The 13,661-nt window shown below is 36.8% G+C and overlaps 1 protein-coding gene across 1 annotated transcript in view; it reads left to right on the plus strand.

Annotated features, from left to right (window-relative positions):
* LOC117411047 (CUB and sushi domain-containing protein 1-like) overlaps positions 1-13,661 on the plus strand; it is a 615,018-nt gene that overhangs the window by 441,614 nt on the left and 159,743 nt on the right. The window contains exons 17-20 of the mRNA XM_034921683.2: positions 1,715-1,902; positions 3,532-3,720; positions 9,412-9,528; positions 9,888-10,103. Coding sequence (XP_034777574.2) covers positions 1,715-1,902; positions 3,532-3,720; positions 9,412-9,528; positions 9,888-10,103 — 710 coding nt within the window. The remainder of the gene's footprint in view (positions 1-1,714; positions 1,903-3,531; positions 3,721-9,411; positions 9,529-9,887; positions 10,104-13,661) is intronic.

A 13,661-nucleotide genomic window follows, 5' to 3' on the forward strand; every position in this document is an offset into this window, starting at 1 on the left:
CATTTCAAATATTTTTGTAGTGCTAACTATATCTGGAGCAAAAGATTAATACATCTGGACCTCTTCGCAGTTGGAGTGGTCACTCGATAGCTGTCTTTGTAAATGTAATAATCTCAATAGATCAGGCATACTTTTGCAATCAGTAATTACGGTTTTTGATCTGTTATTTATTTTTGACACCATCAATCTTGCATTGCTTCAGAAAGTCTGGTTTTGGATTCATATCATTCCAAGGGAACCCCATTTTATTTGATATCTTTCAGGACTAACAAAAATATATGCCAGACGCAATCTATCCATGTGTTTGCATGGCTTATTTTTGTCTCCCTAGTATTCACTAAGGGCATGACCATTTTATATATATGAAGATCAGGGTGCAATTTGTCAAATTTCCAGTGGAGGAGATCAAATACAGAAATTACAAAACAGTAGGCAAGCCTACAGATATACAACATTGATACAGCCACCATGCAGATGCAGTTATTGTCATTTAAAATGTCATTTAATTCTCAATACCTAAAAGGCAATAACAACGTATGCTTATTATCGACTTATATATATTAAAAGCACTCAGAACAAGTAATTGCACATAACTATGATAACTTGTATCTTGTAACTCCTGTATGGTGTGATTTTACCTCAAGAATCATTGAGCATTGAACATACGTATTTTCAACTGCTCTGACTTGCAGTACATGCCAGTTCAACCCGCTACGTGATGTTGTGGGTACCGTTAGCAAACAACCGCTGCTAAACTTACCCAATCCCAGCAGAAACAATGGTTCTTCTGAAGCAGCTTTTGATTGCCAGTTCTTTTGGTTTTGAGATGATTGTGTAAGGCTTTGTATTAATAAATCACAGAAAAATAAAAGCACAATTATTTGCTGTAAAAAAAAGTATGATTAATCATTGAATATTTAAATAATTACAATTGATCTTAAATGTGCAGCATGTCACAGCTAACTACTAACACCAGCTAAACAGAAATTAAACGTAATTTACAGCCACTTATACATCATTCATCAGTTAGACATTGAAGAGTACTTAATCCTGCATTTTAATTTGAATGAGTTAGTTTTGAATGCAAGGTATTATCTCAATACCAAGCCATGCTGGCCCTTCTCCAACACACATATACACACTCACCCTTGTCAAATGTAATTTTGTCAATATACAATACATGGTAATTAATGTACAATATAAAACAACAGTCTTGTTCTGCCTTTTCTTTTACAGATAATAGGGAAAGACTACATGCTTTTATCCAAGATGATCTGTAGAATATAAATAACACAGAACATCTAGACCCAGATAAGAATATATACAATCTATTTTATTGTTGCTAGTTGCAATTCTGGGGTAGCTTCCAGGTGATTAAAAAGGGAAGCAATTGATTACAAGGATAAAAACAATAGCCAGTAATGATAAGCATAATGTATTACCCGTTAAACTGGATAAAGTGAAGCAAAACCCTATTTAAAATTAAATTGAGTTCACAGGTATTTAATAATAATAATAATAATAATAATAATAATAATAATAATAATAATAATAATAATATTATTATTATTATTATTATTATTATTATTATTAGTAGTAGTAGTAGTATTAGTATTAGTATTAGTATTAGTATTATTAGTATTATGATTATTATATAATAGACCACAACTGTAATAAGAACATTATCTAATTAACTCAACCTTTTTATTTTCAGGTTTCAGACTGAAGTTAATTATGACACATTAGAAATACGAGATGGACCTGCTAACTCATCACCATTAATTGGAGAATACCATGGTACCCAGGCCCCCCACTTCCTTATCAGCACCAGCAATTACATGTACCTTCTGTTCACCACTGACAACAGTCGGTCCAGTGTGGGCTTCCAGATTCGTTACGAGAGTAAGTTTTCTGTGTTTCATTGAAATTTATATTCATATGTGGGATGGAGTTTAATGTGCGGATTTAACCATTTTGTACAGTCTTATACACTGCTGTGCAAAAGTCTTAGACATGTTGTATTTTTCTACTCTGATGCATCATGAGCATCAACTAGTGTTTTCTACTATTATAACCTTGACTTGCATAAAGAAGGAAAAACATTGAGTGAAATCGCTTGCAACACTTGATTTTCAAGGTGTGGTATCCGAAGCATAATCAACAAGTACAGAGAAACATCATCCGTAATTGACAAACCCAGGACTGGAAGACCCTAAAAGCTGTCTAACAAGGGCCGCAGTACTTGAAGATAATATCCTTAAGGAATAGGAAGAAGACAAGTGTTGAATTGACAACAGAACTGGCAGAAGGCACAGGTGTCGTTGTCCATCCATCAACAGTCCAAAGCACCTCTGACCATAGTCCAATTTCTGTGTTCTTGTGCATATTTTAGCTTTTTAGTCTTATTCCCCATTCTTAACAGAGGTATTCTTACTGCAACACATCCTTTAAGTCCTGATTTCAAGAGTGACCTTTGTACTGTTGATTTGATGGGCAACGACACCTGTGATGCTCATAATGCATCAGAGTAGAAAAATGCAACATGTCTAAGACTTTTGCACAGCAGTGTATATGGTTCATAAAATTATTGGTTTACTTCAGTGGTAGACAACCTTGTCTCTTCCAGTCCATGACAGGACCTACTAAATAGTTTAGCTCTCAGTGAAACAGTCCACACAAAACCACCAAGGAAAGGGATTCGATCAAGTGTAAACTGTTTCCTTGAGGCAAGCTCCATTATCTGTGATCTTTGGATACAAGTAAATGACTCCAGTCTCCAATACTGCCTATCTTCCTGCCACAGAATTTCAAGATTTGAACTGTACAGAAGTATACATTATATACACAAATATACACAATAACATGAAAAAAAAACAAAATGTTTTTTTATCAGAAATTAAGCTGGAATGGGGCGGGGGGTGCTTGTTAGAGAAAATATACGTAAGGTAATAATGCATTAAAATTGGCGATCTAAATTATTGGGAGATGGGCCTCTGTATCGGGAGTCTCCCAACAAAATTGTGAGACTTGGCAGGGCAACTTCTCGAACGCCATAGAGTTCACACAAACTGTTAAAATTTATAAAAATGTAATAAAATCGCAACTCAAGGGGATATACAGTTCATCTGCTAGAGACCCATGGTCCTCATTTTCCTATTGTGGCAAATACATCATGCTCATTATGATGATAAACTGTACCATACGTAATCTGATGTGCATTGGTTTCTGGTAGATAGGCATAACATACAAACAGTCTCTCAGACACACTTTCACATAGATAACATCACATAGATAACCTCATATCTTTGTATATTGTTGTAGGTTTGAATATGTAGTGCTGTACTTAAAAAAAAAAAAAAAAAAAAAAAAAAAAAGCCATCCAGCCTTGAGTGCGTGAAATTTACAGTAAAAAATGTTAATTTATTATTGATCACGACTGACAAGTCAACGTTACTAATAAAGCTGACGAGTAAAAGTTATTATTTATGTATTTCAGTATAAGATTGTCATTCAAGCAATTTTTGTTTTTAGGTGTCATGTTGGAGATGGATTCCTGTCTAGATCCTGGTATCCCTGTAAATGGAAAACGACGTGGGAACAACTTTGCAATTGGTTCCAGAGTGTCATTTAGTTGTGATCAAGGATACACGCTTAGTGATGAAGAGCCAATTGTTTGTGAAAGAAACCACCAGTGGAACCACGCATTACCCAGTTGTGACGGTAGGTATTTTACAGTCCTTATCTAGAGTTTATAGAAAGAGGTTACAACATTTGAGGAATGGTGAGTTAACTTTTCCAAGACACCCAGCAGCAATGAAAGCAACTTCAAGAGTGCAACCTCAGTATTGATAACGAGCCTCAGTATGAAACAAATTACATGGAATTGTGTGTGATGGCAGATATCCAAATATCCAAGTGGGTCAGAATTACAGACATGTTAAAATATGAATTTGCTGTGACCATTTAAATTATGTCTTGCAATTGACATAAAGCTGCAGCATATGAAATTAACTGAATAAGTCAAAGAAAAGCAATAGGCAAGTGTATATTAATAAACTATAATAATAAAGTAACAGACAAACTAAAGTTAAAACCCTGTCAAACTGAATTAACACAGCACCCCTGCACATGTTACAAATGTAGCAACAATATACAAAATATTATTATATTTTATTTTTTATTTTTATTTTTTTAAATTTAGTCGTTGCCAATTATTTTTATTATTTTCTCTCAATTTGGAATGGCCAATTATTTTTTAAGCTCAGCTCACCACTACCACCCCTGCGCTGACTTGGGAGGGTGAAGACAAACACACGCTGTCCTGCGAAGCGTGTGCCATCAGCCGACCGCTTTTTTTTACACTGCAGACTCACCATGCAGCCACCCAAGAGCTACAACGTCGGAGGACAACGCAGCCCTGGGCAGCTTACAGGCAAGCCCGCAGGCGCCCGGCCAGACTACAGGGGTCACTGGTGCACGGTGATCCGAGGATACCCTGGCCGACCAAATGTGCACCACCCCCTGGAAGCTCCCATCCTCAGTTGGCAAAGGAATAGCCTGGACTCGAACTCGCGACGTCCAGACTCTAGGGCACATCCTGCACTCCACACTGAGTGCCTTTACTAGATGCGCCACTCGGGAGCCCACAAAATATTATTTAACAGAATGATGAAGCAACTCACCAGCACAGGAAACACCAAATTGCTCGGCGACTTGTGTCTGATTCAGGTTTTTTTCAAGAACTCGAACAATTTCCAACTTTTTGTAGCAAGAGAAACAGGCCGTGTTTCACCGTTTGTTTCCATGCCATTTTGTAGCGATGAGGTGCACTCGTGGAAATCAGAATACAAAACAATTCAGTGATATGACAGCTGTTCTGGAAAGATTTAATAAACCAGGCAATGTGCCTCAAGACACTATCATGATGACAAGTCGCTTTTGAAAAGACTGAATAAACCATTTCAATTTAAGTTTGATGATGATAAGCTATCCGGTTGCAAAACAGTACTGTATCCGTTGTGAACGAATTGCTATCGGTGCCAAGAAGGTGAAGGAAGCGGAGTTCCTGTTCCTTTAGCCGGAGCATTTACAATGGGAAAAACCAGTTTCACTACAAGGGTGTTCTCTTAGGCAAAGTGTTCTCTTAGGAGGTGCTCCTATAAGTGGAGACTACTGTACATACACTACCGATGCCCAAAATTGCACATGTACATTTATTTTACCTGTCACTCAGAGAATGGGCCAATCGAAGGTTGATTCTATTCCATAACAAATTAATGGTATGGGTTGAAGGGCTTTCAATGTTGTCTTCCTGCTACACTGATGATGGTAAGTCACAGTGAATATATGATTGAAGGCACCTGTATTACTTTTTAGTTGCACCTATCTCATTTGAATGTGTCTCAGATGAACAGACCCACAACCTTTCCTTACCTCATGAGAGATGCCTTGCTGAATTAGATTACTTTATAGTTCCTTTGAGATCTAATGGTTGCATATTTTTTTTACATACCTGGTTGCTTTATTTATTTATTTATTTATTTATTGCTCTCAGGGCTATTATCTGGATAATATGGTTCTACTATTGAGAACATTTGATATTGCTCTATTTAAAAAATCTAACAATTCAAGATGACAAATTGCATTACATTCCAAAAACTACCAAAACCTACATAAGGAGTTACAAGTTACAATGAGCATACATGTGTATGCAGTTGTACAATGCAGATTACCAGTTAGTAATCTATTTGTACTATTTTCTAACAAGCTAGGGGGCCTCCTATGAAATCCATGCCTTTAATGTTTCAGGGTTTAAGTCCAGCGTAGGTCAGAAATCAGATTCAGTCAGTTTCTTCTTTAGAGGGGCCCAGGACTGATTGACTGGGGTTTTCATGTCTGGATCAAGGTGCGTTCACAGAGCTTTGAGGGAAAGCTCACATGAGGCATGCAAGCGTATGCGTCTCTCTAGCCTGCACCTTATCTTTCATGAACACTAAATTCACAATTACCAAAATAGTTGCATAGAGCTGTGAATTAAGGTGGACATTATTTTACCTGAAATACTGGACTTTTTGATTCTGGTTCAAGCATAATGAATAATGTGCTGCGTAGGGAAAACTATCCCCTCTCATCACCTCAGTACTTACACAAAAGACCAAGTACAGTTTTCAACCAGGTAAATCCACTAAATCTACTAAATTCAAGGGCTTTATATATATATATATATATATATATATATATATATATATATATATATATATATATATATTGTAAGACAGCAGGGACACCAGAATTGAGTTTTTCAAGCGCGACTGCGCTAATTTTTTTTTAATAAACACAAAACCACAAAAATAAACGAAACACAAAATAAACACCTAGCTCCTCAATGAGCACTAACTAACACACAGGGACCTAACTAGCACAGGACAGCTAGGCCGTTTACCTGTCACATAAACCTCACTTTACACAAACCATGCAGGTTCACACTGCACGTAGTTTCGTCTTGACTGCTCGGAAGCAGCACACCTCTTCTGCTTCCTTCTCCTCCCCAGCCCTGAGCAAACTAACTGCTTTTCTTTTATACCCTGCACCTGGCTCTAATTTAATAATAAGCACCAGGTGCAGGAGATAATTAAGCAATAAAACAATTCACCAAAATTAAGCAAACCTATTAAACAAAATGTGCATAGGCACATGTTTAACGCAGGGAGGAATTAACCCCCTCCTTGCTGTCTTACTATATATATATATATATATATATATATATACACACACACTGTATACAGTCAAACCTGCTCATGTGACCACCTTTATTTAGTGACCACCTGGTCTAAGTGACTACTTTAAATTCCTACTAATGATATCTGTGCTTTTATTTAACTGTATTAAACGACCACCTGTCTAACGCGACCACAATTCTCTTACCCAAAAACGTACTCAAATCTGTATTAAGTAACCATTATAGCGGGCTTTTATCTGTAATCAATAAACATGTTGTAGCGTTTTAGGTAGGAGGCAGAAAACAGAGACACTTTTGGTTCTTGATTCCAATAATCCTTTATTTCAGACGCACTGAAGCATAGCGCCAATACCGCTGTACAAAAGAGCCGGCTCCCTTGCAAGGAGCGTATATCGGTCTTATGTCTTCGTGTGTGATTATGTCACCTACTAGCCCCGCTGCTGCCTTGCCCCGTGCACGCTACAATACTATTACAACAACAGCACTCTCTTGTATGAAGAGAGAAAACATGGAGAAACAAAAAGGTCCTCGTCCTAGAAGACAGTATTAAAGTTATTGAACTTGGAAGACAAAGTGCCAGAAAAATTGCTGAAAAATTCAGCGTTGGAAAGATGCAGATACAAAACATTTTGAAACGGATAAGGGAGTATGAAACCAATGTGTGTGGCAATCGAAAAAGACTTAAAAGAGCAACTGGCAATGAAGAAATCAGTGACTTATGCTGGCATTGGTTTCAGGATGCAACGAAACGACACATACCTGTATCAGGGCCTTTGATTCAGTCACAGGCATTGACATTTGCAAAGGATTTAAGTATAGGATATAAACCCCTCTTTTAAGAGCCCACCTGTTGACTGTCCCTTGAGTGGTCTCTTAATACAGGTTTGACTGTATTTACATTGTTTTCAAATGGAGATGCCTCAGCTGGCTGGTGCCCTATTATGGCATGTCTTTCACACTCATTATTGCTGTTCAGTAAGACTGAAGTCCGAAAGCATAGATGATCAAAGAATGGCAAGTGTTCTCTGTTGCATAAGTATTCCCATGACAACTTATGTGTGGACAGGCATGTAATAATTCATGGTTATTTTATTTTTTATTCTAATTTGTTTTTATGGGTACCAGGTTGAAAATGGGTCCCACACTGTGATGTTAAAGACTGAACAATATTTGTTTTTTATTACAAACAAATAAAGTCACTGCAGGGCAACTATAAACAATCAATTATAATAATCTGAGGGACTTACTGTATTTGAAGTTTATAATATTTAAAAAGGGCAAGCTTTTAAGAACACTTGTAGTGGCCTCGCTTTACTTGTGGTGTTCCTTTTGTTTTAATTAATCATCATATTCCGGTTCTGATATGTCTTTTATCAGGTGGATTGTTGTACAACTAGCTACCCTTTAAATTCATTTATAAGAGGAGCAAAATGAATACCATTTTTTTGTGGAGACACTTGTTAATTGAGGACCCATTCTGTGATAGTGGGTTGCAAGACAGCTTTCGTGGCTTCATGGCCAATTTGTTTGAAACCCTGCAGAAAATCACTTGACCACAAGATATGCTAGTCTTGTGGCCTTGATAACTGTTATCTGATTGGTGTAACCAGATTTCTCTATATCATTCTATCAAAGAGATATGGATGTGTCTTGAACAGACAGCAGCAATATAAAACATTTCAATACAAAATGTATCCATTGTAACGTGATGATTGACTTAAAACAATCACCAGTGTATTAAAGTCATTAGGCTGGTTTCTGTTGTACATCTTGAAGTTAACTATTTATTTGTTTACAGTAGATTGTTATCAACAGGGATCCTAGTTTTCCACAAAAAAAAACAAAACATTAATTGTCCGAGGCCTTAAAAAAAAAAAATCTGCTTCTATATATTTCCATTACTATGCTACTATGCTACTATGCTATTTCTACTTTCATAAATTGGCATCTCTGTAAGATACGCAAACAGTACTATAACAGTTAACACAGGAAGTATTTATTGGTACACTTTCAAATTCTAAGGCAGTTACACGCTCACCAGTGCCATCAATCAATAATATAAATAAACCATGTTACTCTAAACATTACAAATACTTTTGTGTAGTAATAATAATAATAAAAAAATAGTATTCATATTAGTTTATCTCCGAGTTAGTCTTTGTCATCTGAATGGTATTGCCAAACTCATTGACCCAATCTTTAGGGGTGATTTTATCATTTTCGACATCTTTAAACAGCTTGTTCAGTAGTAACAACGCACTGGATACTGAAATAAACTGCAAGCCACTTCTCAACATGAATGTACGTTGCGTCTCGTTCAACCTTGACCCTCCGTACACCGGACGCAGTTTTATTGAACAAGTATGTTTTATGTAAATTTAAAGCAAAATGCCTGTGCTGATGATGCTGATATATGAGTGTATTGATTTGGTTATCAAACAAACAAAACAAAAAGTCTTGCATGTTTTTTGCCCCTCCCGCAAAACAAAAAATTCCCTTGACAAGATAGAAAATCCATGTTTTTCTGCGTTATTCCACAGTAAACGGATTCCTAAGATCCCTGGTTATTAAGTATTGCTCTTCATTTTCTGCTACAGAGAACATTGCAACAATATATGAATCATTATCAATGTACATAATTGTATTTAACCGTTTTCATTTTTCTCAACCAGCTTTATGTGGAGGATATATGTACGGTAAAAGTGGAACAGTGCTATCTCCCGGGTTTCCTGATTATTACCCAAACTCGCTAAACTGCACTTGGACCATAGAAGTGTCTCATGGAAAAGGTAAAAAAGAGAATATGCATTACATGGGATGTGAGTGGAGTGCTTTGTGATTTTTTTTTTTCTATGAGGACTACATATCAATTATTCAAGAGATGCCAGGGATGTCTCGACCAAAACATTTTGAATGTCTTCAAATTAGTTAAAAGAAAGTGTAATACCTAAAATGTGGTTATGCAACATAAATATTTTAAACAGCTTTTATATCATCCACAAAACTAGGGAGTCATCATAGTTGAATGTAGTATTGTTTTGTGTGTTGAATGAGATTGCATTCCAACTGTTCTATATTTCACGCCATGAATTATTAATATTTTTCCACATCAAGACATCTACATGATTTCTCTTCTTTAAATTTACAGGAGTACAGATGCTTTTTCACACCTTCCATCTTGAGGATTCTCATGACTATTTACTTATCGCAGAGGATGGAATCTTTACTGAGCCAGTTGCACGGCTTACCGGATCTGGCTTGCCACCATCCATCAAAGCAGGCCTCTTTGGAAATTTTAGTGCACAACTGCGGTTTATTTCAGACTTCTCTATGTCCTATGAAGGCTTTAACATAACATTTTCAGGTGGGATAGCTTTGAATATTTGCTTTAATTTACTACACCTGTCATTATGACATGTGGTGTCATTATTTTCCCCAATAATAAATACACATTGATGGATGTCTGTATTATAGTTATGACTAAATTATGTTTGTCTATACCTTTCTGTGAACGATAGAATTATCAGTAGCGGTAGATTATATATATAGGGCTTGAAGTTTTCGGTTTTAACCGATAATAACCAAAAAAAAAAAAACATCCCCAAGACCTATTTAGAAAATTCTTTTTTTCTTTTTTTTTTAACCGATAAACCTGGGTTTCGGCAACATATTCTTAATAATGTCAAACTACTCTTTCTACATAAAGAAAACGTCTTTCAGGTGGGCAGTGTACAAAGACATTGCTACTGACCAGTCAGCAATTTTTGTGGCCCTACGTAATAGAATACACTCGTTCGAGTGACTTGTGACTGGAGTGGGCTGAAAATAAACAACTACACTACAGTGTTGTAAGACTATTTTTGTTATTGTTTAGGACTAGGGTTGCCTGGATTGTTCTCTTTTGAGGCAGCTGTCCTGGGAAATCTGTAAGACTTCCCGGGACATTACATGTCAAAGTATATGATGTATTTATTTATTTTTGTACGAAATGACTGGTGTCCCGGTTTTTTGTAAGTCAGCGGTGGAAAACCCTATTTAGGACCAATAAATTCAGGACCAGTAATGAGTGTATTATTGTTTGCCTTCTAATTGTATAAAGTTATTGAAGGGTCTTGTATTCAATAAACTGTATTGGCAAACCACGAAGTGAGTTGGGTTGAGAAGTTAGGGAACGATGGGCCTCATTTACGAAAGGGCACTAAACATTAAACAGTAAAGATACGCCTGAACTGCTGGAACTTTTTATATCACAGTGGTCATGGGTAAGTCTTGGACATTATCGTGCACATGAAATTATCGCTCACAATACATGTAGTATGCATGCTGTGATATGTAAATTAGCCAAATGGTGTGCACGTAAATGAATGCATTTCTGGGACAGTAAATTTAGATTTATGGTGCACATTAGGCTCACTACTTAATGTGCAGTGTCACATTCGAGCCTTATAAAGGTAAAGCTCAGAAGAAACAGTACTCCCGGTGGTTTAAAGATTTTTTTATTCATGTACTGGGCCAGAGTGAAATGAGCCTAAGAACTCAATAAACCTTTTAAGAGAAACAAAAAATCAGTCACGACACTATGATAGGATAACAGCTTCCTTTGGAGAAACTATATTTTTTTAAGAATATACACCGCTTTTGTTCAGAACACATTCTGAATTAAAAAACTTATTTTGGTTTAGAACATAGTTCTGTTTTGCATCCTGTTTTTAAGCTTTTGGAAGAAAAAGAAAAGTAGCCTGCTTTAGAGAGATTATGTTCATCAAGAGTTTAGGCCCTCGATTTAAAAATGTTAAGTTTAAAAACAATAATCCTATCTTTAAGAACTCAATTCTAAAAAGCTTTATACCGTACAGTACCATGTTCAAGCATACATAACAATCTTATCCACCCATTTAAAAAAAAAAACTACTATCAATTACCATATAATAGACACATGTAAGACATTCTTGCCCTCCTGTGTGTGAATTAGCTGCTTTCAGAACAGGCAGATGACGTCAAATGGCTGAGAGAGTTTTCAGGCAGGGTTTTCAAGCAGTGTCTCAGATAGAGTTTTCAATCAGTTTAAGGATTTCAAAGCAAAGGTTGGGCAAACTCAGGTCAAGATTAGAGCTCAAAAGAGAGCGATCTTGTATAGCTTGACTTGAATATTTATATCTTGACTGAAGACTCACACAATCATTACAACTGACGTCACCACGTCCTCTAAGTTGATGTGGTTACAATGTGTCTGAAAACTTATATATATATAGTCTGTGATGCATTAATAAATAATAACTTATAAATGCATATAATGCAATAGTGTTTGGATTATATGAGCATTATTTAATATTATTAAACAAAGATAATAATTTTAGCAAGCTTAATATTCGCAGTCAGACTCCTAACCGGATCCTGCACTAGCTTGGTTAATAAAAATACACTCTTGTGGTAAAGCTTCAGTAACACAGTAGTTCACTAAAAGGTCAATGTAGGGTCTTTAGAAAAACTACCAGCTGGAAAGCACCCATCTCGTTCTAGTTTAGAAAGATCCAAGGTGTGATTTTACAGATACAGTGGCTCTCAAAAGTATTCACCCCCCTTGGACTTTTCCACATTTTATTGTGATTATTTATTTATTTATTATTTATTTATTTAGCAGACGCCTTTATCCAAGGCGACTTACAGAGATTAGGGTGTGTGAACTATGCATCAGCTGCAGAGTCACTTACAATTACGTCTCACCCAAAAGACGGAGCACAAGGAGGTTAATGACTTGCTCAGGGTCACACAATGAGTCAGTGGCTGAGGTGGGATTTGAACTGGGGACCTCTTGGTTACAAGCCATTTTCTTTAACCACTGGACCACACAGCCTCCCGTTACAACATGAAATCAAAATGGATTGAATTAGGAGTTTTTGCCACTGATCAACACAAAAAAGTCCATAATGTCAAAGTGAAAAATAAAATCTACAAATTGTTCTAAATTAATTACAAATATAAAACAGAAAATAATTGATTGCATAAGTATTCACCCCCTTTGCTATGACACACCTAAATAAGCTCTGGTGCAACCAATTGTCTTTAGAAGTCACATAATTAGTTGAATGGAATCCACCTGTGTGCAATTAAGGTGTTTCACATGATTTCAGGTTAAATACACCTGTCTCTGGGAGGTCCCACTGTTGGTTAGAACATTTCCTAACAAAAACTACATCATGAAGACGAAGGAACATTCAAAGCAAATCCGGAATAAGGTTCTTCAAAAGCACCAATCGGGTAGCATATGAGAACATTTCCAAGGCATTGAATATCCCCCGGAGCACAGTAAAGTCCATTATTAAGAAATAGAGAGAATATGGCACAACTATGAATCTGTCTAGAACAGGCCGTCCTCAAAAACTGAGTATCCGGGCGAGAAGGGCACTAGTCAGGGAGACCACCAAGAGGCCTATGGCAATAAAGGAGTTACAGTCTTCCATGGCTGTGCTGGGAGACACTGTGCATACGGCAACAATAGCCCAGGTGCTTCACAAAACTGGCCTTTATGGGAGAGAGGCAAAAAGAAAGCCATTTGAAAAAAACTCACATCAAATCTCGGCTAGTTTGCCAGAAGGCATGTGGGAGACTGAAACCAAGTGGAAGAAGATTCTATGGTCTGATGAGACCAAAATAGAGCTTTTTGGCCTCAACGCTAAGCGCTATGTTTGGCGCAAGCCTAACACCGCACATCATCCTGAGAACACCATCCCTACCGTGAAGCATGGGCCTGGAAAGCTTGTGAAGAGGACAAAATGGATGCAGCAAAGTACAGAGAAATCCTAGAGGAAAACCTGCTGAAGTCTGCAAGAGACCTGGGACTTGGGAGAAGATTCATCTTCCAGCAGGACAATGACCCCAGACATACAGCCAAAGCCACACTGGAGTGGCTTAAAAACAAAAA

Source organism: Acipenser ruthenus, chromosome 6 (assembly GCF_902713425.1).
Source record: "Acipenser ruthenus chromosome 6, fAciRut3.2 maternal haplotype, whole genome shotgun sequence".
Lineage (NCBI taxonomy): Eukaryota > Metazoa > Chordata > Actinopteri > Acipenseriformes > Acipenseridae > Acipenser > Acipenser ruthenus.